Source organism: Heloderma suspectum, chromosome 1, assembly GCF_057233095.1.
Source record: "Heloderma suspectum isolate Gila_16-S chromosome 1, 16-S_ref, whole genome shotgun sequence".
In the NCBI taxonomy this organism is placed as follows: Eukaryota; Metazoa; Chordata; class Lepidosauria; order Squamata; family Helodermatidae; genus Heloderma; species Heloderma suspectum.
Genome location: NC_139458.1, coordinates 435,764,677 through 435,791,254, shown reverse-complemented (window position 1 = coordinate 435,791,254; position 26,578 = coordinate 435,764,677). Strand labels below are relative to the sequence as shown.

The following is a 26,578-nucleotide window of genomic DNA, read 5'->3' as shown; positions in this document are numbered from 1 at the left end:
ATCCAGCGGATATTGGCAATTTGGTCTCTAGTTCCTCTTCCTTTTCGAAACCCAGCTTGTACATCTGGCAATTCTCGTTCCATGAATTGCTGGAGTCTACCTTGCAAGATCTTGAGCATGAGCTTACTGGCATGTGAAATAAGTGCCACTGTTTGATAGTTGGAGCATTCTTTGGTGCTTCCCTTTTTTGGTATGGGGATATAAGTTGATTTTTTCCAATCTGTTGGCCATTCTTGTGTTTTCCAAATTCGCTGGCATATGGCATGCATCACCTTGACAGCATCCTCTTGCAAGAATTTAAACAGTTCAGCTGGGATACCGTCATCTCCTGCTACCTTGTTATTAGCAATGCTTCTTAAGGCCCATTCAACCTCACTCTTCAGGATGTCTGGCTCTAGCTCACTGACCACACCATCAAATCTATCCCCAATATTATTATCCTTCGTATACAAATCTTCCGTATATTCTTGCCACCTTTTCAATGTACAACAACTTTAAAATAAATCCACCAAACAGCCTTGTATTGGGTGTGTCTGGGTTATCACTTCAATCTGAGAAGTTAGCGCTGCACCCTGGAGCACAGTTGCGACTTGATCATGGTTTGGAAGAGTTACAGAGGCAGCAGCCGACGAAGCCATCAGCATATTTTGGCTGCAGGAGAGGATTCTGCAAGGTCCATGAAGCTATTAGGGGCAGAGTTGTTTTTACGCCATATAGTGCTCTCCCTTTTAAACTCTACTTTTACTAGACTTCATAATTGGAGACTATCGATTTTTATTTTCCCCTGTCCGTGTTTTCCCATAATGCTGCAATTGTTCAGGTGACTGCTTGTTTGGAACGATTGAATTGCCTGTTACTAGAACATTATGTGATTTAGATTGTTGCCCTGTGAAGCTTGTATAAAGTTAATAACCTGCATTACTTCTCAAGCTCTGGAACGTAGCTTTCGGCATGTGGTGTGCCAATAGTTGTATGCCTGTCACTGCCCTCTGCTGGATCGAAGTGGCTTTGTAGAGATTGGCCCTTTACCCAGGGCAAGGGCATATAGGTGCCGTCCATGTCATTCCATCATGCAAATGCAGAATTTGGTTCAGAAACGAGCAAGCTTTTAGCCCTCGTGTTTGCATCAGCAAGGACTGCTATGAAGCGGTAATAATCTGTCAGTATGGCAAGCTGTAGCAGGTGATCCGTAGAAGTACTTCTTCACACAGCACACAGTTAAACGATGGAATTTGCTACCACAAGACGTAGTGATGGCTACTAATTTAGATGGCTTTAAAAGGGGGTTGGACACATTCCTGGAGGAGAAGGCTATCAATGGCTACTAGTCCTGATGGCTATGTGCTGCCTCCAGAGGGAGTATGACTATGTACACCAGTGGCTGGGGAACATGGGTGGGAGGGTGCTGTTGCACTCGTGTCCTGCTTGTGGGTTTCCTATGGGCAGCTGATTGGCCACTGTGCTGGACTAGATGGACCCTTGGTCTGATCCAGCATGGCTCTTCTGATGTTCTTACGTGTCCTCAGTACAGTTCTACTGACTGTCTTAGTGGTGACTGGAGTTAGCGATGGACTAGATGAAGCCTAACAAACTGAAATTCATAAGCACATAAGAAGACCTGTGCTGGATCACACCAAAGCCCTATCTAGTCTAGCATTCTGTTCTCACAGTAGCCAACCAGATGCCAGTGGAAAGCCCACACGCACTGGACTTCGGACCTTCTGCGTGCAAAGTATGTGCTCTGCCACTGAGCTACAGCCCCTCCCAGATGCCGGTGAGAAGCCCACAAGGAAGACATGATGGTGATAGCCCTCTCCTTTCGCTGTTGCCCAGCAACTGGTATTCAGAGAATACTATCCTGAAGGTAGCATATAGCCATCGTGACTAGAAGCCATTGATAACCTGATCCTCCATGAATTTGTGTAATCCCATTTTGAAGCCATCTAAATCACTGGCCATCACCACATCTTCTGGTGCAGGGGATGGAGAGAACTTCTGGTGGCCCCAAACCTAGACTTTTTCCTGTCTGGATGGGGGTCTCGCTCTCCCTTAAAGACCAGCTTTGGACTTGACTTGTGCCTCACTTGCTAAAAAGGCTGAATACCACAGGCCTGTGATGTTACAGGCTGCTATACAGAGTTTTGAATGACTGGCTCCCCAAAAAGCAGAGATCGTAGAATCATAGAATAGTGGAGTTGGAAGGGGCCTACAAGACCATCGAGTCCAACCCCCTGCTCAACGCAGGAATCCAAGTCAGAGCATCCCTGACAGATGGCTGTCCAGCCTCGTCTTGAATGCCTCCAGTGTGGGAGAGCCCACCACCTCCCTAGATCATGGGTTCCATTGTCCATTGATGCTAATGGCTGAGGCTGACCTTCTAGCTTCTTTGTCGAAAACCAAAGCCTGCAAAGCGCTCCCTGACCCAGTCCTCAAGATGGGCCCTGCCAGAACAAGCAGCACACTGCCTTCTCCATGGAGGCCTGCTACCACACAGGTTACAAAAAGGGCTCACTACCTTTGAAAAGAGCCCCCTATACTCCCAAGTGTGCCTTGCTGCTGCTTCAGCACAACTCATGATGGCTTTCCTCCGTTGCAGCAGGTTTTTACGATTACCTCTATAAAACAGACGCTTATCAAAATTTCTTAATTACCAGCGCCACACAATTCCCAGGCCGATACGTAATTCAGCACAATGCTTCTGGGTGAATGGAAGTGTGCTGCTTGCTGCAGTGCTGACCGGCTGTGGCTAAGCAAAGTCCTTGAGTTTTAAAGCAAGAGTCCTGAGACTCACGGCTGTCTGGGAGTCCTGTCCCTGAATCCTCCAAAGTGAGGGGGGAACCAACAGTAGTTATCCTTTGGGAAGGAAAAGCCACGCGAATTACATCGCCAAAGGCACTCTTCTTCATTACTATTTCATACCTATGTCAAAGGGCTGATTATGAAAAATAGGTCCCAGTGCTAAGCCAGGGGTGTCAAGCCTATTTCAGCCCGAGGAGCGAATTCAGTTTCAGAGATGTTCTCGGAGTCTATATTCCAGACGAGAGTGAGGCTGTGAAAGCAGAAGGGGTGCAGCCAGAATACCAAAAACTACTTACATATTTTAGCTCAAAGCTGTTACTGCCAGTAACTAAGCCTTAGGAGAGGCATTTCAGCCTTTTAGAATGGGAAAAAACATGCAAAAGCCAGGAAACCATGAAACAATCGGTGGTTGGGGGGAATGGAGATGAGTCCAGAAGGTGTGTGGCCATCTGTGGAACATGAGGTGGGCCAGATTTGGCTCATGGCCCTGAAGTTTAACACCCCTGGGCTAAGCCCTGACTCAGAAGAAGACCTGGCTATCACAATAATAAGCAGTAAAAGTGGTAGCAGCAGTATTGTGTTTGATGCATGTTCAAGTCTTGGTGGTTGAGGAGGGAAGGTGGCTGGGGCCCACAGCTTAAGGTGCGTAATCAGGTTTAATCTGTTAATGAAGATTACCCTTCTGTACCCCTCTGTGTATTTAAACAAAGTGTGTGTGTGTGGGGGGGGGACTGGGAGAACAGCACTGATATTTTCCTGCTATTGGTTTGTCTGTTTTGATTGTTAGCTTTGGGAGGCAACGGCAGACATGGGCTATGGGCCAGTTCACCAAACCCTTCCGTGTTGGGCAGGTCCAGGACCAACGATCTAGCAGTTTGGTGGAGAGGGAGTTTGTTCACAGTAATGAAAGGCAGCCGATTTGGGAACTTTATATTATTTCCCAGATTGGCCCTCCGATGTCACCTGATTTCCCCAGGCCAATTGGATCCGGGGCTGTAGTGAGTGTCCCAGACCAAGCATCCTGTAGTTCTTTACCAATTGGCCCAGATGTATGACTCCCTTTTTCATTTCATTTGCCATATTATTATGAAAACAAGGACAGTTCTTTAATGTCTGAGATTCATGGGGAAAGATGGAATGGATTTGTGTGTTTTTAAAAGCTGAAGCAGAACACACTGTGTATGAGTGAGCTGACACATCTTTCTCCACCCGACTCTGTAGCAGGAGAATACGTGGGTCTAATTTTAAAAGGCAAGAACATCTTGTCACCTGAGTATTACATGTCTTTTGTGCCTAGTTTTTGAAGGCCATTATATAAAATTAGCTTGCTCTTCAGAGCCAGCTGGTATTTGCAGGCTATTAGAAGAACTCTGTATAAAGCCCTTTAATGATTTGCTGATGGGCTCTTACTTAAAGTCTGAGGTGGGAGGCAGAAAATGAAAGGCTAATGGGCTCAGATAGCTACTAGAAGGAGCAGCAAAATTAGCCAAGCCCTTTGGCAGCTTTCCTGGCTCCAAATGTGTGGTCCTTAAATCTCTCCTGCTCTTTATTTTATTTTGTTATACTGTGGTTCGCCCCCCTTTTGAGGGCTAATAGTTTTTTTTAATGCAGGTATAAGCTCCTTCCTCTGCCCCTCCTAAAAAGTATCACCCAGCAGACATTTTAAAATGCAGAGGGATAAAAATAAAATTTTAAAACATCATCTGTATCCAACTTGTCCTCACCCATTTTCTCCATGTCCACAAGTAAGATCTTCGGAGGCTGTTAATGATGACAGTTACAATTTAGTTCCAGCATCAAAGGTGGTATGACTATGTATACCAGTTGCTGGGGAACACGAGTGGGAAGGTGCTGTTTTTTAGGGAAGTATGATAAATTCATTTCAATTAGTTTGTAGCCAGAACTGATCCAATTTGCATCTCCTAGAACCTAACATGAACCCTAACATGGCCTGTGGTCAAAATCTGTATATTTTTGAACTTGCGATGCGATTCAAAGTGTTTGAAAAATTCATACATTTGAAAAATGCATTGCTTGAAAAATGCACACCAGCCCTTCAATCAATGGGAGAAAATGCATCTGTTTCAAAAATACACGCAGCTGATGCATGCATTTGGAAAAATTTGCATGGAAATACACACAAATGTTCATGCGAAAATAACAAAAGCAAAACTTCCCATCTGGTATGGTATGGACATGAGTCGGTACGAGCTTCAAGGTGGAATTGGGAGAGCCTTGACAAGCTTGAGCTTTGCAGATTTGCACATCGCTGCTCATGCCATGCTTCTGGTCCTATCGCCATCTGGTTGGCCACTGTGAGAACAGAATGCTGGACTAGATGGACCCTTAGTCTGATCCAGCACAGCTCTTCTTACGTTAACCTTGACCATTCTGTATCTAGCATGTTGTTGCCATTGCTGAACAAAAAGTTTCATCAGTGGATCAGCCCTGTGTGTTTTAGGTCTGCTGGTAGGGCGCTTTTGATTCCTGGGGATAAAACGTGTAAGGAGGCAAGCCTATCTGTTGTCTTGCTTGCTGTCCACAATGCTGGCCCATCTGTGCTTGGCGTAGATGGTGTGTATTGCATCCATTATGCTTGGTGCTGTCGTATTTCTTCACTTGGTGTATGGCCATGAAGGGAGAGAGAAACGATACACTTACACATGTTTTATTAGTTCAGAAGATGTTGAATGGGCCTATCCCAAGGTCTCTGGGAGGATGAAGAATTAAAGAACAGTAAAATATAATATACAGTCTTTAAATTTAATTGAAGCTGGCTTAACCTTAGTCACCAAAATTTGGCCCAAGAAGAACTTGTGAAGGATGACTTTTCATTATTATTATTATTATTATTATTATTATTATTAAATTTATTAATCGCCCATCTGGTTGGTCACCCAGCCACTCTGGGCGATGTACAACATACAATAAAACAGTTTAAAACAATAAAATTCTACCATAAAAACATTTTCTAAAATACCCTAACCCACCCCAAATGCCTGCCTGAACAACCACGTTTTTAATGCACGACGGAAGCTCATTAAAGAGGGGGCATGACGGAGTTCCCTAGGGAGGGAGTTCCACAGAGTGGGGGCCACCACAGAAAAGGCCCTCTCCCTCGTCCCCACCAGTCTAGCTGTCCGGGCTGATGGGACAGAGAGAAGGCCATCCGAGGCTGATCTTGTTAAGCGGCCTGTCTGGTGCTGCTGGAGGCGCTCCTTAAGATAGGCTGGGCCGGAACCATATAGGGTTTTAAAGGTCAAAACCAACACCTTGAATTTGGCCTGGAAAACAACTGGTAACCAGTGCAACTCCTTCAGCACTGGAGTGATGTGATCTCGCCAGTGGCTGCCTTTAATCAGGTGAGCCACCGCGTTCTGTACCAGCTGCAGCTTCCGAACCGTCTTCAAGGGTAACCCCATGTAGAGCACATTACAATAGTCTAAACGAGAGGAGACCAGGGCATGTACTACCGATGGGAGCAGATGGTCGGGAAGGAAGGGGCGCAGCCGCCGTATCAGATGGAGTTGATACAGCGCTGTCCGGCTGGGAATCCAAAATGACCCCCAGGCTGTGGACCTGGTCTTTCAAGGGTAGCCGTACCCCATTCAACACCAGGTCAACATCCCCTAGCCTCCTCTTGTCTCCCACCAAAAGTACCTCGGTCTTGTCAGGGTTCAGCTTCAGCTTATTCCTCCCCATCCAGCCACTCACCGTCTCCAGACATTTGGACAGGGATTCTACGGCCAACCTTGGTGAAGATTTGAATGAGAGGTAGAGCTGCGTGTCATCCGCATATTGATGACACTGCACCCCAAACCTCCTGATGATAGCCCCCAGCGGCTTCACATAGATGTTAAATAGCATCGGGGAGAGGATGGAACCCTGTGGCACCCCACAAGTAAGTGGCCACGGGTCCGAAACCTCCTCTCCCAGTGCTACCCTCTGGTACCTGCCGGAGAGGAAGGACCGGAACCACCGCAATACAGTGTCTCCAATGCCCAACCCCTCCAGGCGGTCCAGGAGGATACCGTGGCCAATGGTATCAAAAGCTGCTGAGAGGTCGAGGAGAACAAGGAAGGAGCATTCACCCCTATCCAGAGCCCTGGATAGAGCTTTTCTTGCATGTTTATGGAGAGCTTGTTTCGAAGGACCCCACTGCTCTTGACTCCTGCATGTTTTGAGGAAGGATGGGGGAAGGAGAATGTGATTTGCACTTCTTGGTCCCACAGCGCTTGACACCACTTGTGGGAAAAGACCTGGTGGAGTTGGAAGGCTGCAGTTATGGAATCCACTTTTACATTTAAATTCCACAAGTTCTTTTTCAGAAGGCCTGGGAACAGGAACATAGCAATGGTGGGCCCTTCTGTTCCTTGTGTGTCCTAGACTCGTTCCAACGTAAAAGCAAAGCAGGGCAGTTGGTGGAATCAAGTGGGTGACATGGTTAAAAAGTAAAGGGACAGAATGGCAAAATATGATGGAAAGCTTAAACCAAATGCTATGGGACCCTCCTTAGTGAGATGGCCACTCTTTGCCAATCTTTTCTCTTGCATGGGTAGAATTATAGCCTTGTATGGCCATGAGGATCCTGAGGGATTATCTGGTCCCACTATTCTAAAGTGGGACATTGCATCCCTGTGAGGTAATGTGTCCCAAATTTGCTTGCAAACCTCCAAACTAGCTTCCTCAAGCTGCCTGGCTTAGTGCTGAACAGTGGTGGTATACACCCATTGCTGCTGGGTTCTGGGTTCTACCTAAGAACTTTCAGATATGAGAAAGCTGTCAGCAACTCTCTCCCTTCATGTCCATTCCTCTCGGGCAGTATTCCCAGTTCCTTCACTTTTCGTAGCATTTGGATTTGAGACCCTTTTGCCATCATCGAAGTGCTCCTCCGAATTTATTTCCAGCCTGCTCCGTGGAGTTTGTGTTGCCCTGTTGTGTTGTGTTGTGTTGCTGGAATGTCGTGCTCCAGACAAAGTCTGCCAGGTGTTCAGTGGAGCAATCCATCTCCTTCCCACATCTTGGAAATGTGGCAATTCTTGTGTCCTGCAGATGCTTGTTACCAGTTCTGCTTGTGCCATGGGGAGTTTTCCGAAAAGTGAAACCTGACACAGCTGTAAGTGGCAATGACATTTCGAGCGCGTCACATCTGCTGTGTGGTGCAGCAGAGCGAGCTGCAAAACGTAGCACCGTCATTTAGAGTCTCGGTTTGGCTTGAGTTGAAGAGCAGTGGAGGGGCTCACCTTTTGGTTCCTTTTGGCTCAGTGGTAGAGCCCCTACTTTTCATAGAGAAGTGCCCAGGTTCAATCCCTGGCATCTCCACTTAGAAGGTTCAGCAAGCAGGCCTTGGGAAAGACTCTTCTCTGCCCAAGACCCTAGAGAGCAGGCATCCACAACCTTTTTGGACCTGTGGGCACATTTGGGAATTTGAGAAACTGATGTGGGCACCCCCACAAAATGGCTCTCATGGAGGATGTGGCAGGCCACATAATAGCTGCCAGGGGGGCCTTGCTAGTAAAAGAAGTGGGAGGGAGAAATAGCAAGGGTAGAGGCTGAGAAGGAGGGGAAAATAACAGGGCAAAGAGGTAGAAGGGAGAGAGGGAACGAGGCTAGAAGCTGGGAGTGGGGAGAAACAGCAAGATAACAGAGTGAGTGGGAGAGAAAAAGCAAGGCTAGTGGCTAGGAAGGGAAAGAAAGTAGAGGGGAAGAGACTGAACACCCCCCCCCCCATCTCTGTTGAAGCCTTGCGAATTTCACCAGCATGAAAGAGTGGAGCATAGGGGAGAGATCTGCTGCAGGCTGTAAGAAACCTGGCTGCTATTTTCTGAATTTTGTTTTCCTGGTGTAGCTGTTGCAGTTTGTAGTGTTTATTAAAGCCTTAATGCATAGGAAAGATTAGTTTATTGGGCTCTGGTTTACACACTACTGAAAGATAATAATTGATATTGTGTTGCAATGTTTGATTTTGCCTATTTTGTAATTAACTGAAATGTTATTATGTTAGTATCAGTGAAATTAGTTATTTATGATTGTAATGAGGTCCTATTATAATGATGTACTGGTATGCTTTTTTGTTGTTGTGTTGCTGTTTTGTTAGCCGCTTTGGGCACTTTTTGTGGAAAAGTGGCATATAAATTAGATGATGATGATGATGATGATGATGATGGCAAGGGACAGGGAAGGCAAGGGAGAGAAGTAGAGAGGAAAGGAGTTGTGTGGAGAGAAAAAGCAAGGCTAGAGGGTGGGATTAGAAAGACAGAGCAGGCAACGGGGAAAGGTCTGCCTGGATAGAAGAAGATTGAGTGGGGCCAAAAAGCAACTCTCGCCCCCTCTTCCTGCCCACAGAACAGTTGATCACCAGCAGGTTCAGGAACAGGAAGGAGAACCTGGTACCCTACCATAGTCCAAGTTTTTTAAAAAAATTAAAATAAATTTTTGAAGGGGGCAGGGAGTGGAGAGCTTTGCAGTGCCATTTGAGGGCTTCGCGGGTTCTTCATTGGGAACCCCTAATGGAGAGCCACTGCCAGTCCCAATAGACGATACCAGGCTGGATGGACAAGTAGTCTGACGTGATATAAGGTAGATTTCTATATTCCTTTTCATTTCCATCCTGAGGAAAGCTTTGCTGGTCATTTTGCTGGATCGGATTTCCAAACCAGATTCCCCCAGTTTAAGAAGCAGTGTTTGATTTTAACAATTGCAGATCAAAGCCCAGCTGCTTGGTAAAGTTGCTTTCAGGTTTGGGAGCAGCTAGTTCTATGGAAGCGTTCCCCAATGGAGGGACTACAGTGGAGGTAAATCTTCCAGTAAAAAGTAGGGAATTGCTCCATTAGTGTCTTCAGCCACAGAGAAGTGGGGCTACAGTGTTATACCAATGGTTAAGAAGAGCAGGTCTACTGTCTATATTTCACCTCCTAATCCAAGTCTAGTCATGTGCAAAATCTAGATTTAGAGCAGGGGTGGGCAACTTCAGGGGGGCATTTTCACCTCCCTAGAACCCCCCCCCTCCCCTGTGTGGGTGCTGAAAATGGGAGGCAAAAATGGTATCCAGAGTTGCTACAGAGCTCCCAAAGGGTCAAAAGTAGCTTGTTTGCAAGCTAACTTCGGGTCTTTCGGGACTCCATAGTAGCTACGAAGCATCAAAAGGGTCAAAATTAGCTTGCAGACAAGCTAATTTGCCCCCTTTGGCACTCCATAGTAGCACTGGACACCATTTTGTTTGTTTGTTTTAAAGATTCTTTGGGGGTGGGGTGCTCCTGAATTTTGGGAACTGCAGCAGCTGCATATGGCGTGCAAGCTGCATGTTTCCAACCCCTGGTTTCAAGGTTTTTGTATACGTTTGGCAGATTGGGGAGGAAGGAGCTTGCTCCCCAGAAGGAGAAGCCTATCACAGACTCCAAGGTAAGAAGATTGGATAGGGGCGTTCTTGGAAGTTACCCCATAACTATAGAATTTGCTGGTGCTTCTCCAACTGCGACCACTCTCTTGGGAGCCCTGCAAGAGTTTTGGGGGCATGGACTTAAGCTGATAAAACACTGAGAGTTTAGTTTTGTTGTTTATTTGATCAGTCGCTTCCGACTCTTCGTGACTTCATGGACCAGCCCACGCCAGAGCTTCCTGTCGGCCGTCGCCACCCCCAGCTCCCCCAAGATCGAGTCCGTCACTTCCAGAATATCATCCATCCATCTTGCCCTTGGTCGGCCCCTCTTCCTTTGGCCTTCCACTTTCCCTAGCATCAGCATCTTCTCCAGGGTCTCCTGTCTTCTCATGATGTGGCCAAAGTACTTCAGTTTTGCCTTTAATATCATTCCCTCAAGTGAGCAGTCTGGCTTTATTTCCTGGAGTATGGATTGGTTTGATCTTCTTGCAGTCCAAGGCACTCTCAGAATTTTCCTCCAGCACCACAGTTCAAAAGCATCTATCTTCCTTCGCTCAGCCTTCCTTATGGTCCAGCTCTCACAGCCATAGGTTACTACGGGGAATACCATTGCTTTCACTATGCGGACCTTTGTTGTCAGTGTGATGTCTCTGCTGTTCACTATTTTCTCAAGATTTGTCATTGCTGTCCTCCCAAGAAGTAAATGTCTTCTGATTTCCTGGCTGCAGTCAGCATCTGCAGTAATCTTTGCGCCTAGAAAGACAAAGTCTGTTACTGCCTCCATGTTTTCTCCCTCTATTTGCCAGTTCTCAATCAAGCTGGTTGCCATAATCTTGGTTTTTTTGAGGTTGAACTGCAACCCAGCTTTTGCACTTACTTCTTTCACCTTCGTCATGTAGTTCCTCAGCTCCTCCTTGCTTTCAGCCATCAAAGTGGTAGCATCTGCATATCGGAGATTGTTAATGTTTCTTCCAGCGATTTTAACTCCAGCCTTGGCTTCATCAAGCCCAGCACGTCGCATGATGTGTTCTGCGTACAAGTTGAATAGGTAGGGTGAGAGTATACAACCCTGCCGTACTCCTTTCCCAATCTTAAACCAGTCCGTTGTTCCATGGTCTGTTCTTACCGTTGCTACTTGGTCGTTATACAGATTCCTCAGGAGGCAGACAAGATGACTTGGTATCCCCATACCACCAAGAACTTGCCACAATTTGTTATGATCCACCATTTTAGTTTAACTTGGTATTTTAACAGTATATTTTCTGTTTTCAGCCTATCCTTCACCTGCCCTGAACGTTTGGGGAATGGGGTGGTGATATATGTTCAGATACAGACATCAAAGGGTTGGTTCACACAGTTGTTGGCTAATGGGATTGTGGGCATACATTGAGCAGCGCATACATGGTGACATGTGACAGGGGTTATATCTGTGTACATTTGTTAACTGCATTTTCTGCCCCCTGCCCCTGTTCCTGTTTTTAAGAGGGAAGGCTCATGGGCATTATTTATATGTGCTTTTGGACTGATGTGTGTATGTCGTGGGTCACACTTGCTGTTGTGCGCATGGTGGGATGAGGATGCTGGGTGAGCGGTCCTAATGCACCAAACACAGAGAGAATTCCCAGTCAGCAACCGTTCCCACCAACCCAACATAAGCGTGTATTAGCAGACAAATTCCAGATTGGATCCAAGAAAGGATTTTAAAAAGGGTGCTGCTCAAGCTCTCCCTCTCTTTCTGTACGTTCCTCGTTTAAGATGATATTATCACTATGTATCTGGGAGGCTTTTTTTGGTCAGAGTTTTTCCCCCTTGCCTGACCAAAAATTACTCCTTTCATGATCTTAAGGAAGCTTTTACTAGCCAGGGTTGTACCTGCTGAGAACCAAACAGACTTCTCCCTGTGGCTGTCGTTTCCAAGGCACTCTGCAAATCTTGGCGCATCTTTGTAGCATGAAATATGTCACAGCATTATAAAATCTGGCATCTCGCAACTGTTAAATTCTCCCGGGGCTCCTTCTAAATCTCTGCTGTGTGGTTTCCTGCTGGAGATTAGTCGTGTAAAACAATTTCATGTCCAAAAGCTGTTTCAGCCTGCAGTGATGCAAACATAAAAAGATGCTTGTTTGTCCCAATCCTGGGTGTAGACACAGATAGCAAAAAGAGATTGACGATGTAGGCAAAATGCTTCAAGCAGGTAAAGGGATATATATTGAAACTCTTGTACAAAGCACCTCTTGATTTAAAATATTTTTCCTCCATCTTTTGATTATAGTATTTCCATGCAAAGCAGCATACCAAATTTAATTTAAAATGACCACAATATAACAGCACTACGTTTCAACTGCAGTGGAGTCTTCAAAAGCCACTTAAAAACAACAAGTCATGGAGAGCCACTAAAAGCAGATTTGAAAAAGCATTAAAAGCCCAAGAAAATGCAATCATTTTAACCTCAAGATCATAGAATCCGGTGTCAGGCAGACATATAAGGTGAGGGAATTCCATTACTGAGGTATCACCACTGACCAGGACCTGCCTACTGGTAGCCATCCAAAATGGCACCCCAATTGTGGGCCTGATTCATTTGATTGTATTACTTTCAACACACGTTAAACAATTACATCTGGCAGCTTGGGAGAGGAGTTCCCTCCTTTTTTTCACAGAGGGGGGAATGGCTGTCCTAAGACAAGGACATAAGAAGAGCTGTTCTGATTCAGACCAAAGGTCTTTCTAAGCCCTTCCCAATGTAGTGCCCTCCAGATGTGTTAGACAACAACTCCCAGCATCCTCCCCCCAGTCAGCAGGGCTGGCTGGGGAGTGATGGGGGTTGTCGTCCAACACATCTGGAGGGCATCAGATTGAGGAAGGCTTGTCCTATCTAGTCCAGCATTCTGTTCCCACAGTGTCCAACCATGTGCATCTGGGAAGCCCACAAGCAGGATAAGAGTGCAATAGCCCTCTCCTGATGTTGTTCCCCAGCAACTGGTTTTCAGAGGCATACCGCCACAGATACTGGAGTTAATACATAGCCATCATGACTAGTAGCCATTGATAGCCTTATCCTCCATGAATTTGCATAATACTCCTTTAAATCCATCCTGATTGGTGGCTATCACGACACTTTGGGGAGCAACTTCCATAGTTTTAACTATGCGCTATGTGAAGAAGTCCTTCCATTTATCTGTCTTGCCTCTCCCACCATCCAGCTTCATAGGATTATATAATCATAGAATAGTAGGGTTGGAAGGGGCCTATAAGACCATCGAGTCCAACCTCCTGCTCAATGCAGGAGTACAAGTCAAAGCATCCCTGACAGATGGCTGTCCAGCCTTGTCTTGAAGGCCTCCACTGTGGGAGAGCCCACCACCTCCCTAGGTGATTGGTTCTATAGTTGTAGTGCTCTGACAGGATGTTTTTCCTGATATTCAGCCGGAATCTGGCTTCCTGTAACTTGAGCCCAGTATTCTGTGTCCTGTACTCTGGGATGATTGAGAAGAGATCCTGGCCTTCCTCTCTGTGACAACCTTTCAAGGACTTGAAGAGTGCTATCATATCTCCCCTCAGTCTTCTCTTCTCGAGGCTAAACATGCCCAGTTGTTTCAGTCTGTCCTCATAGGGCTTTGTTTCCAGTCCCCTGATCATCTTTGTTGCCCTCCTCTGAACTCTCTCCAGTTTGTCTGCATCCTTCTTAAAGTGCGGTGCTCGGAACAGGACACAGTACTCCAGATAAGGCCTAACCAGTGCTGAGTAGAGGGGAACTAGTACTTCCCAGGATTTGGAAGCTATACCTCTATAAATGCAGCCCCAAATAGCATTTGCCTTTTTTGCAGCCACATCCCATTGTTGGCTCATATCCAGCTTGTGATCTACACCAATTCCAGGATCCTTCTCGCTTGTAGTCTTGTTGAGCCAAGTATCCCCCACCTTGTAATTTGGTTTCTTTTTCCTAGGTGCAGAACTTGGCATTTATCCCTATTCAGTTTGATGCCGGATTGTAGTATTATCTAGAATTACAAGAAAGGTGTGCCAGTTTATGCGTTTTGATTTGGAACTTTTTTTAAAGTCCTATTCACATTTTAAAATATTAATCTAAAACTCACATGATTGAAGATTTGTTTTATTGGAGTTATTATTCTTCAAACAACTATAAAATGGCTAGGGATGCAGTACAGCAATTAAAAGTTAAAAGCAGGTTTATGATCTAGTTGGAGAGGACACATAAGGAAGGAGAAAGGGACAGTCCCCCAACCAAAGTTGCGGTGGTGGCAGCGAGAGAAATATGTCTTTAGGAAGCGTTTTACCTGAAAGTAGTAACAGCAGAAGAGAGGCCAGTGGGAGAGTGCGTCCTGCAGCTGGGAGAGAAAATGGACACACATTCCAGAATGGAAGTTGGGTATGCCCTCCTCTGCAGGAGTTGCTGGGCATTAAAATGACAACAAGCTTTTAAGTACACTCTGGAAGCTTTCTGTTACATCAGTCAATTAGCCACCACACATATTTTGCATCCGATAAACCCCCATCTGTTCCAGAAGGCGTTGTGATGGCCCTGGGACCTGGGGGCACAATGATAGTAACGCGTTAATTTGAAGGCTTAACTGAGTTTGACTGACAGCTTCCTTCCCCAGCTTACGGGGAAAGATGCTCCTTCAACAGAGGTGAAGATTATTTTCCCTTTCCTACTCACATAGACAATTTGCACTGCCAGGAATCAAGAAAGCTAATTGTGTTGCTGTTTTCTCCTGGGACTCCGTAGCACGTCTGTTCTTCCTTCTAGACAGCTTGTGAAATGTGCACTGATGCCCTTTCCTGGGTGGCATTGTGCATGAATGGGGCAATGTGCTTGCCAGTGCTGGTGTTCATTCCAGCATGATCTGCAGTGATGAGGGCTCTCTTCTTAATTGTCCACTCTCGTATTAGCCAGAGCAGGAAAGATCTTTTTTTTTTTTTTAAAGCAAAAGCGCATGCCTGAACCCTGGCTATTTAAAAGCCAGCCCAAACAGATACTTCCGAAAGGCACACAGGCTGAGATTTTGGTGAACTTTTAAAGTAGGGCTACACAGCCTAGAGGGCACATGGGCCCCCCAAGACCTTAATTGCAGCTCCCAAAGGTGTTCCAAATCCCCAGCCACCAAGTATTCCCCCCCCCCCCAGTGATCCTGATCCAGATCGTTCTTTCCTTGCTGGTAGCAGCAGGGAGGAAAGAGGACTCTGTCTCAAAAATGCTGGGCAATGGAGTGGAGAGAAAACACTCCACTCTAGCCTCCAGGAATCTTCATACAGATCACTGCCAGTGGCAAGGAAATGGTCATGTGGATCAGGATCGCTGGGGTTGTGCGTGTGTGCATGCACATGTGCGGCCCCCCGACCCCCAAGCCAGCATCACATGCGGCCCTCGAGGCCAGAAAGGTTGTGCACCCCTGTTCTAAAGGAAGGGTTCTCCCTTCAAGGGGAGGGAGGCCAGCTAGCCCGGGACTCCAGGGCTGGTGGACTAGCTGGCCTCTTTCACTCAAAGAGAACAGAAATTCCCTGCGTAAGTTCAGGATTTCCATACTTTTGCCACTGAGGGGCAGCCACCCAAGAATGGCTCTCTGATGTGCCCTTGCTATCTAAACTGGACACTGCGATGGCACAATCCAGATATACTCTCTCCTCCCTGTATTTGTTATTTTTATTCTTTTAAAAAACTGTTTGACTTGCAATAAATTCCATAAGCTATTTATGTCTTATGTGAAGAATCACTTTTCTACCCCTTAAATCTACTGTCTTTGAGTGGATCATCCTGACATTTTCTTTATATTTCTGTTAAATTGAGAGAGGAAGAGTAAATATCCCCCCCCCCCCGGTTCACTTTCTTCATATCACTTGAATCTAAGCTGGCAGAAATCTACATCAGTGTTAGTCTTGTTTATAAAGATGCAGGAACTGAGGCGCATGAAGGTCAAAATTGTTTGTCAAAATACAGTTCAGAAGCTGAAAGGTTTGCAGCTGTTCTTCTGTTCTAATCATTTGGAAGCTTAACTTTTTGCAAAAGATGGCTAAAGTTGTATTAAATCATGGCCTGGGCAAATATTCTGTTCTGCACTTTTTGTGAGAGGGCCCACATGTCACCCTTCCCAGATCCGGGAATGGATAGTGTGTTCAGGGCAGCTATATTTTTTATGTGGAAAGAAGGGTGATAGCGAGGGTGCACAGGAGGCATCCAGAGACTTTCTCCATCTTGAACCAGGTTTGAAAAGTAACATCTGACCACTTCCCAAGCAGGATCTAGTTAGCTTGGCTTTGAAAGCCATGGTGGAGATCTAGGCAAAAGGTAGAACGGTGTGGTCTTATTAATGCGTGTAGCTGATCTAAAAGATGGCTCCGTTTTTGTGGCTTAATGAAACACGCACTGCTTGCACTGTATGATGTATTATTGTTGTCTTTTAGGAACAGTGGAATACCAGCAGCACAATGGCAACGAGGGATACTGATACTGCGAACCTCTTCCTGCTTGCCTTGTTCACTGGATGCTGATATAGAATGTGTGAAGTGACAGGAAAGGTTGGCTTGCTCCTTTTGTCGTTTTCTGGCCCAGAGGAGGCATCTGATTGCCATGGTGACACTGTTCCTGCTCTCCTAGCAACACCCAGTTAACTGAAGGTCAAGGAGAAGAGTTTGATGATTGGTTCTAGTCGGATCAAAAGTTGTATCCGTCACCCCAAGGAGAAAATGAAATTTCCATTCTATTGGCCTTGTTGTCTGGCACAATAACATTTCCTTCTGGCAACTTGCCGATAAAAACTGTTTTGGTTATGGCTACTGATCCAACGTGATAGGGTGCGGCACCAACTCTTGGACTCATGACTGGGTATACCATGTTGCGGAATGGGGGCGTAGGGAACGGAGGCCAACCCTGGATGTTACGATGGTCCAGTCGGATTCGGCTCACTTGGCTGAGTTTCACGTTGTTCATCATCCTGGTCTTCTTTCCCCTTATCGCCCATTACTACTTAACCACCATCGATGATGCCGATGATGCGGGCAAGCGCATCTTCGGGCCCCGCACAGGCAATGAGCTGTGCGAAGTGAAGCATGTCCAGGACTTGTGTCGCATCCGAGAGTCAGTGAGTGAAGAGCTGCTTCAGTTGGAAGCCAAGAGGCAGGAGCTGAACAGTGAAATTGCCAAGCTGAACCTCAAGATCGAAGCCTGCAAGAAAAGCATTGAGAACGCCAAGCAGGATCTCTTGCAGCTGAAAAACGTCATCAGCCAGACAGAGCATTCGTACAAAGAACTGATGGCTCAGAACCAGCCCAAGCTCTCTCTGCCAATCCGGCTGCTACCAGAGAAAGACGACTCCAGCTTCCCCTTGCCAAAATCCAACAGGCACTGCCGGCTACACAACTGCTTTGACTATTCACGTTGCCCATTAACCTCTGGTTTCCCGGTGTATGTCTACAACAGTGACCAATTCAACTTTGGGAACTCATTGGACCCTTTAATTAAGCAAGCTTTTGAATCCACCGTCAGAACTAATGTGTATGTTACTGAAAATGCAAACATCGCCTGCGTATACATAGTCCTAGTGGGGGAAATGCAGGAGCCTGTAATGCCAAAACCTACTGAAATAGAGCAACAGTTGCACACTCTGCCATACTGGAGGACTGATGGACACAACCACCTCATTATTAACTTATCCCGGAAGTCGGAAACTCAGAACTTCCTTTATAATGTCAGCACGGGGCGGGCCATGATCGCCCAGTCCACCTTTTATGATGTACAATATCGTCCAGGTTTTGACATTGTGGTGTCTCCTCTTGTGCACGCCATGTCTGAACCCAACTTCCTAGAGATCCCACCCCAGGTGCCAGTCAAGCGGAAATACTTATTCAGTTTCCAAGGGGAGAAGGTTGAGTCTCTCCGATCCAGCTTGCAAGAAGTACGTTCGTTTGAAGAAGAAATGGAAGGTAACGCCCCAGCGGACTATGACGATAGGATCATTACCACCCTGAAGGCTGTCCAAGACAGCAAGCTGGACTTTGTCTTGGTGGAATTCACTTGTAAGAACCAGCCGAAGGCAAGCCTGCCCACTGAGTGGGCTCTTTGTGGAGAAAGGGAAGACAGGCTAGAGCTACTGAAACGATCTACTTTTGCACTGATAATCACCCCAGGGGACACACACCTTGTGATCTCCGCTGGGTGTGCAATGAGACTGTTTGAGGCTCTGGAAGTTGGAGCTATCCCAGTCGTTCTTGGAGAGCAAGTCCAGCTGCCCTATCATGATGTGATCCGGTGGAACGAGGCAGCCTTAATCATACCAAAGCCACGTATCACAGAAGTGCACTTCCTTCTGAGGAGCATTTCTGACAATGACCTCTTGGCCATGAGGAGGCAGGGCCGCTTCTTGTGGGAGACCTACTTTTCCACCTCGGACAGTGTCTTCAGCACAGTCTTGGCCATCATAAGGACTCGAATCCAAATCCCAGCCGTCCCCATCCAAGAGGAAACGGCAGTGGAGATTCCCCATCGGTCTGGCAAAGCTGCCGGGACAGATCCCAACATGGCCGACAATGGGGACTTAGACTTGGGGCCAGTTGAAACAGAGCCCCCTTACTCCTCTCCCAAATACCTACGCAATTTTACCCTGACAGCAATGGATATTTACAGAAACTGGAACTCAGCTCCTGGGCCCTTCCACCTCTTCCCTCACACTCCCTTTGATCCTGTGCTCCCATCCGAAGCGAAGTTTCTAGGGTCTGGGACTGGATTTCGCCCGATTGGAGGAGGAGCTGGTGGCTCTGGGAAGGAGTTCCAAGCCGCCTTGGGTGGCAATGTCCCCAGGGAGCAGTTTACAGTGGTAATGTTGACCTATGAGCGAGAGGAAGTATTAATGAACTCCTTGGAGAGGCTGAATGGTCTCCCTTACTTAAATAAAGTGGTGGTGGTCTGGAATTCCCCCAAGCTTCCATCAGAAGACCTCCTGTGGCCAGACATTGGGGTCCCAATTGTGGTAAGAGCAATTCATATATTTACTGTTTTACTCCTAGGAGAGAGATGGGCAGGCTTCATATTTTTTCTTACAAAATGCTGTGAATTTTTAATATTATGTATTATATCTTTCACTGTTCAGTAAGATTCTCCCAGTACTTGCAGTAGACAGGGTGGATGTAAGGGGGCTGTACCAGCCTTTGGGGTATATGTATGCAAGTGAGAACAAGACCAACAATTGTGTTATCGAACTTCCCCCAACACTGCCCCTCTGACAGTCCAGTCCAGCTCTGTACAGAGGTGTTGTAGAACCCTTAGAACGGACCAGTGGGAGTCTTTGCAAGGTTTGGAGCAAAGCGGATTGCAGGATCAAATAGGTCTCCAAATCTCTTTATCCATGGAACAACCCCTGTAATAGAGTTCCTGCTTCTGAGAAGAAAGATCTTTGCTGTAATAGGGCCTCCACAATTGTGTGGGATGAAGTTGTTGGCTGGGGAGCAGGGGAGGTGTTGAGGAATGAATGTGCCTGCTGGTTCAAGTAGGCTCTTATTTACATGTAAAGATATCTTTGTACTGCCTTTTAGCCCTAGCACGTGCCCCCTACGCAATTTACAAAACAAACTACAACCCCCCCAATGTAAAAAATAACAGAATTCAAATGGAGCGTCAAAACCAAGAAGAGCAGCGTTAAAACCCTCAATCCTAAATTAAAAAGCATTAAAAGCCAGGTAGGATAAATTTGTTTTTGCCTCCAGCTTAGAAGTCATCAGAAATACAGCTAGTCTTAACCTCCCTTAGGAAGGAATTCCTAAAAGAGAGCCCTTGAGAGGCACATCAACCAATGGCCCTTTGCAACACTGACGTAGCACAAGAGATGAATCAGATCCAGTTTCTGCAATATAGTTAGTGTCTCGTTGCTTCACTTGAGTAGCTTATTAGCTTGGGCAGTTTAATCCTAGTGGGGTTGTTTTTGCTGTTTGAGCAGGTCAGTTGTTTCTTCTTTGAGTGTGGTATTCTCTACCCTCACCTTTTGGTGGCAGTTTGTATGGTTTAAATCTGAAGCCTGGGTTTTGCAATTTGAGCTGGATTAGTGTAGATCAGGGGTACAGAACCTCAGGCCAGGGTTCCACTCTGGCCCCCTGCGGTTCCCCAGAGGGCCATGCCCCATTCCCCCATCCCCGCCCCCCTTTCCCTCTACCACCAATCATCTAGTGGTTTCCCAGCTTTTGTGCAGATTGTCTCCATTCTAAAAGGTTTCTAAAAGGGTGAACTGCCTCTCCTAAGGCTTTGTTACTGCCTTACTACATGTACTCTTACTTAAAGTAAGAGCTTTATGATAACATATGCTGATAGGTTGGTTATTTTAGCCTCCTCTGCCTTCAACCCCCCCCCTCCCCGGGAATGTGACCCCTGAGAGCTTCCAAAACAGAATTCGTCTGAAAGAGATTCAGCATCCCTGCTGTAGATGCTGGTTTAGCTCTGGATGTTGTACAAGTGTAGCTCTGTGAAAACATTTTGTGGTTTGCGTAGGGGCGCTGCACATCCAAAGGCACACATCCCAGAGTAGATAATCTGTTGGCATTTGGATGCACATCAAAATAATGCAACTCAGGTACAGAGCATCTACATCTTATGTGTATTTTGACAAGCATCTTATTTATCCTGGCTCCAATTCAGGTTGGGGGTGGGGGGAGAAGAGTTATGGGGTGTGAACCTAGGTTCATCCCACCTCAGCCTGTCCAAAGTCTTATGCATATGGAAGGTTAAAGCTTTAAAACAGAGAGCATCTTAAAGGATAACAGTTTAGAAAGAGAGTACAGTGTTTACATGAGGCTGGAAAGGTGCCTACTGCCATTTTGTATCTAGGAGCTTAGCCCTGGATGAAAATAATTTATTCTTAATATTTCATCTTACTGTTTCTGGCTAGTAAATCAAACTGTTCACAGGCAGAAGTGAATACAAACATTTTTGCCTCCCTGAAGCAATAAAGTGAGTTATTATTTCTCATGTCACTGTAAAACGAATGTTACATTAACTCCATTGAGTCTTTGTTTTGTTTTTGTTTTTAAAGAGAACAACAAAAGTCCTTGAAATAAGGCCCACTTAAAATCTTAACTATTCCTTCTCTTCCAGAATGGTGGCTGCAAAGCGGCTTCTCCTGTGCCTACATAAAAATGAGCAAGCCTCTTAATGAGGCCAGCTGATTTCACCCAAACTACTCCCGCTCTTCCTCCAACCTGGAATTTGCTGTAATTAGGGGAATGTTGCTGGAAACTTGTTTTTATTTATTTGCAAGTTTTAGCTTGCCTCATTTTAATTGGCAGGAACCCATTAAAAGCAGTGTGCAATAAAGCCGGCAGTATAAAATACCCAGTGAAAATGGGCCCGACTGCATTTTTTCAACAAAAAACAATGATGTCGTTGTTGGCTTCCAGGATTCGTATCTGACGTCGCTCTAATGATACCAGTTCACTTTTAAACTACAGCAGCAACCCTCAGCAGCCCTCAGTAGTGGCCCTCAGTGATTTTAAAAAGCAGCTTTCTAGTCCTTGATGGTTATGCAGGTACGCTTGAGAGTGTGTGAATAATGGCAGGTGAAACCTTTGAAGCCAGGCAGTTGGCTGAGTCAGATTTCCAGTGGTTTGAAGATAGAGTTTCAGTTCTCTGCATAGCTCCTTGTCCCATAATGCTGACTTACATTACAGAGTTGTTTTAAAGCCTTTACAACAATCTTATGAGGGAGGTCAGCATTATTATCCCCACAGTGCACGTGGGTGAACTAGGTCTGAGTGAATAGTTGCTAAGCCTACGGCTCACTAGTGGGTTCATGACAGAGCTGAGTTTCAAACTGGGGCTTCCTGATTTGTTGCTCCAGTCTGTCTTAGCACTGCACTACACCAGGAAGTTGTACACACTACAGATGCAAATTTGTTTAACTTGCATAATTATATACAGGCCATTAAAATTGGCTTTCCTAAAATCCAGGGTACGCGTTTGCCTACACTTGTTTTTTGCTTCTTTTAGAACCAAGAACTCAAGTACAACATGGTCACTTTCCCCCAGAGTTCCTGTAACTGCTACTTTATCCACTAAATCATTACTGTTGGTTAGGATAAAGTCAAGGATAGCCGATCCTCTAGTTCCTTCCTCCACTTTCTGTAGGAGGAAGTTATCAGCAACACAAGTCAGGAATTTCCTGGAGGGGCCATGTTTTGCAGAATTGGTCTCCCAGAAAATATCGGGAAAATTGAAGTCCCCCATTACTACGACATCATGCTTCCTTGAAACATTGGCTGTTTGCTTTTCAAAAGTTTCATCTTTGTCTTCTCCTTGATTGGGTGGGCAGTGGTAGACTCCAACCACCATGTTCCTTTTATTCTTTGCTCCATTTATCTTACCCCAGATGCTCTTGATGGGCCTACCAAGCTCCTCCTCCTATATTTCTGTGCAGAGATATGTATTTTTAACATATAGTGCAACTTCACCTCCCTTTCTGTTCCATCTGTTCTTTCTGAACAAGTTATATCCTTCAATTGCTGTATTCCAGTCATGGGAGTCATCCCACCAAGTTTCAGTTACACCTATCAAGTCATAATTTCCTTCGCGTATTAAGAGTTCAAGTTTGTTCTGTTTGTTTCCCATACTCTGGGCATTAGTAGATAGACATTGAAGACCATGTGCTTTATAGTCTGGCTTTTCTTCCTACATGTTTCTGAAGGCTATTATTGGACACTATTAGAGCTGTTGTTGTGTCCGCTGTGGTGCATGAGCTTTCGTCCATTGTTACCCCAACTTTACGTCTCCCTCCCCGGTAGGATTCAGTTTAAAGCCCTCCTGATAAAGTTCTTCATGCTGTGGCCAAACACATTCTTCCCAGCCCTTTTGAGGTACAACCCATCCCTTGCCAACAGTCCAATTACCTAGGGAGGTGGTGAGCTCTCCCACACTGGAGGCATTCAAGATGAGGCTGGACAGCCATCTGTCAGGGATGCTCTGACTTAGATTCCTGCATTGAGCAGGGGGTTGGACTTGATGGTCTTATAGGCCCCTTCCAACTCTACTATTCTATGATTCTATGGTGCGGAGGGTTTTTTCCCCCCTTTTCTTGTACACACAGCCCTGCTTGTTCTTCCTGTTCATTGATCCTGAACAAATTAAACTAGAAGATTCCAGGTGTCTGATTGCCCATGAGCTTTTAAGCCTGATGCTGAGCCTGGGAATGAACTATTTCCCTATGTATAACATGGGCTGCCAACGCATGTGTGCCTTTCTTCCTTTCCCTGGTATTAGTTTATTTTAAGCTATTTAGTACGAGGTGTGAGGGTTAGGGAAACAAGGTTTTTCTCTAATTGAGGGTGGGGGAGGTAGGGGAGAGCCAGCGTCATTCAAAAATTGCTTTTTCTATTAGCACCAAAACAATTTCAAGCATCATAAGGACCACCAGGTGCAGAACAGTGATAATGCCACTGTGACAAAGTGATTACTGATCAAAGCACCTAAAGCAGCCGGCTAATGAACTCCAACAAATTACAAGTGTAATGAGATGGAGTATGTCGTGCATTCTGAATAGGTGCAGCCACCAAAGCCGTAGCAGTCAATACACGGAAGCTACAGACTAGGGTGGAGTGGGGAGGCAAGCCAGTGTGATATAGTGACTTGAGTGCAGTGTAGTGGGACAGAAAATTTTGCACAGGAAATTTCCCAGTGCTTTATTTTTCTGTGGAAATTTTTCCATGTTGTTAGTAAAAACGGATGCCAATTGGAAATGAAATATTAGGTGAGCCTGGCATTTTCAAAGTTATAATTAATATTTTTCGGGTGATTATCCTGAGTAGATCTGTGTGAGAATACAGATAGGTCAATGAAATACATCTATGTTGCAGTGTGAAATTGAGCTAATGACAGCAAAACTGAAGGTGCCCCAACAACCTTAGTGGAGGAGAGTCGAACTCTGTTGAAATAGATGAGTGGCTATCAGCACATTATGCATAGTTTTTGGTTTGCTGAAATGTATTAGTGTTTCAACAATTTTTAGCACCTTCATTTTTCTCCCTTAAATTTAAACAATGTAAGGGGAATAATTGCTATAGTACATTTTTACAAGAACTCCAGTTAAAATGACTACACAATATAAGCTTTAAATCACCTTGACAGTGCAACCCGATACATATCTACTCAGAAGTAAGTCCAGTTGAGTTCAGTGGGGCTTACTCCCAAGTAAGCACGTATAGCATTGCAGCCTAAGTGGGCTTTAATTTCCCCCCTCAAATATTTCAAATAGTTGTGGTGTACTGCGACAAAACAACAGCAGCACGGGGTAGGTTTCTTTTGTTTTGTTTACTAATTACAAGTAAGGGAGCATCCTATGGCCGCTAAGCTGCTACACAGCCATAGGATATCTGGTTTTCCAGGAACCAGCCTCGGAGCCTGCACTCCGAGGTCGGTTCCTGGAGAACTGACCTTCCTCCCCTTCCTGTGCTGCCTCGCAGGCAGCGCAGAACAGCCCTGCGCCCTGCGCTCACAAGAGGAGCACGAAGTGGCCAAAACAGGGCGTTCTGGGGCGGGGAGGGTGGAAATACCGGTATGACACATCCTATGTGTCGTGTGGCAGCCTCCTCCCTCGCTCCGCCCTCCTGTGGCTAGGCAGCCGAAATTGGCTGTCTAGCCAAAAATGCAGGGCAGGAGAAGCACGGAGGGAACGATCCCCTCTGTGTTTCTCCTGCCCTGCATTGGATAGGCAGTCGCCTCCGAGTTCTGCATAGGATTGCGCCCTAAAATAAATATGCTAAATTCAAGCACTCTTTAGGGCATCAGAAATTTTTCCAATGCAAAAAGAAAAAAATTCTGATGCAAATTACCCTATGCAAATGACCCTAACTTGTATGGGGAATTTTTCAGGTTGCATCAGAACATTTTTGCATCCAATTCAATTTTTTTTTTGGAAAACCAACATCACTACTTCAGTGTTGGCTTTGAATGCAGGACACCCAGTTTGAAATCCCCACTCACTGTCTGGCCCTTGGGCAAATCATAGCCCCGGATCATACATTCCCCTCAGGATCTGGTGTGGGAATAGCAAAGCGGCTGGGCGCCCCAAGGCTCTTCTGCCTCTTCCCTCATGTAATTAATTACCTGTGTGAGTTGGGGTCCTTACATGAATGCCAGATTACACAGAGGGCCGGTTTGCTCAATTTCTCCCCCCTTTTTGAGGAACACCAGTTGTGTGGAACCTCCATGCGATCAAGGGTTGGTGGGAATGCCCGCCCTGTGGTTGGGGGTTGTCTGTATGGCAGTGGTGGAGATTCATGTTGCTCTTCCACCCTGTTGTTTCAGTACTGGTGAGTGTTTGAACTGGGACAATAGCTTAGTTTGCTTTTCTGGAAGGTGTATCTAACAGGGTCGTTCAGAAGCCAAAATTAAATGACCCCACATCTGCTGGTGCTCCAGGCTCCTTGGAGAAGAGGCAGGGTATTCATGTCACAAGTAAAACCAGTTGGTCAAAAAGGAATCACACTGCAGGGAAGGCCTGCCGGAATAACAAGAGTCTTTACTGCCTGCTTAAGAACCTTCAAGGACGTCAGCAGGCGCATTTCAACCAGCAGGTTGTTCCAGAACTGCGGGGCGGCAAAGGAGAAGGTCCTCTTGCACGTGGCTGCCAGCCTCACATTAGGCAGCCACAGCAGAGAGCCCTCAGAGGACCTTAGGTGGCGGCCTGGGACGTAGGAGAAGGCGCTCCCTAAGGTTGCTGGTGTGAGAAGGCAGGCTGGACTACTTGAAAGAGGACTATAAATTGGGGGGGGGACACAGGACTTTAGGGGTGCAGAAGCTATGGTTGAAAAAGGAAAATGAGAGGAGCAGTGGTGAGAAATGCCAGAGATAGGAGAGGGGTGATCAGGAGAGGAGAGATGGCAGAGGCGAACATGAGATCTAGTTCCAAGGGGCCGAGGGGGTGCAGAAATCCCTGTGGCAAAAGGGCTATTTGTAGCTGCAGCCGAGGGTGATACCGTCAGCCTGATTCACAATGCATATGAGGACCCTGGATGACTGCGACATCCCTTGACACCCTGCACAAGTGAATGAGCGCGGCACGTACACCACCAGAGAGAGCGCGTGTCCATTTCACCTTGCATTGCTTCCAGGCACCGTGCTTTGGCCAGTGGCCTCGTCAGTTCGCAAATCGAGCAGCCAGCCCTCGGACGAGTAATCTGGCGATGAAAACCCACGTGGTGAATTTACATGTGCGAACCGTGGTCTCGGACTTGGTGTTGAAGACCCCTAGGATGATGGTCCTGGGGGATCTCAACTTCCATGCCGAGGCCGTTGTATCCGGGGCGGCTCAGGACTTCATGGCCACCATGACAACCATGGGGCTGTCCCAACATGTCATGGGCCCAACGCATACAAAAGGACACACGCTTGATCTGGTTTTCTCGACTGGG

At 46.2% G+C, this 26,578-nt stretch overlaps 1 protein-coding gene across 6 annotated transcripts in view; it reads left to right on the top strand.

Moving 5' to 3' along the window:
* Window positions 1-26,578, top strand: part of EXTL3 (exostosin like glycosyltransferase 3) — a 154,561-nt gene that overhangs the window by 70,299 nt on the left and 57,684 nt on the right. For all 6 annotated transcript variants that reach the window (XM_084829464.1, XM_084829460.1, XM_084829461.1 and 3 more), the window contains one exon: window positions 16,601-19,161. In XM_084829464.1, the coding sequence (XP_084685590.1) occupies window positions 17,014-19,161 (2,148 nt within the window). In that variant the 5' untranslated portion in view covers window positions 16,601-17,013. The remainder of the gene's footprint in view (window positions 1-16,600; window positions 19,162-26,578) is intronic.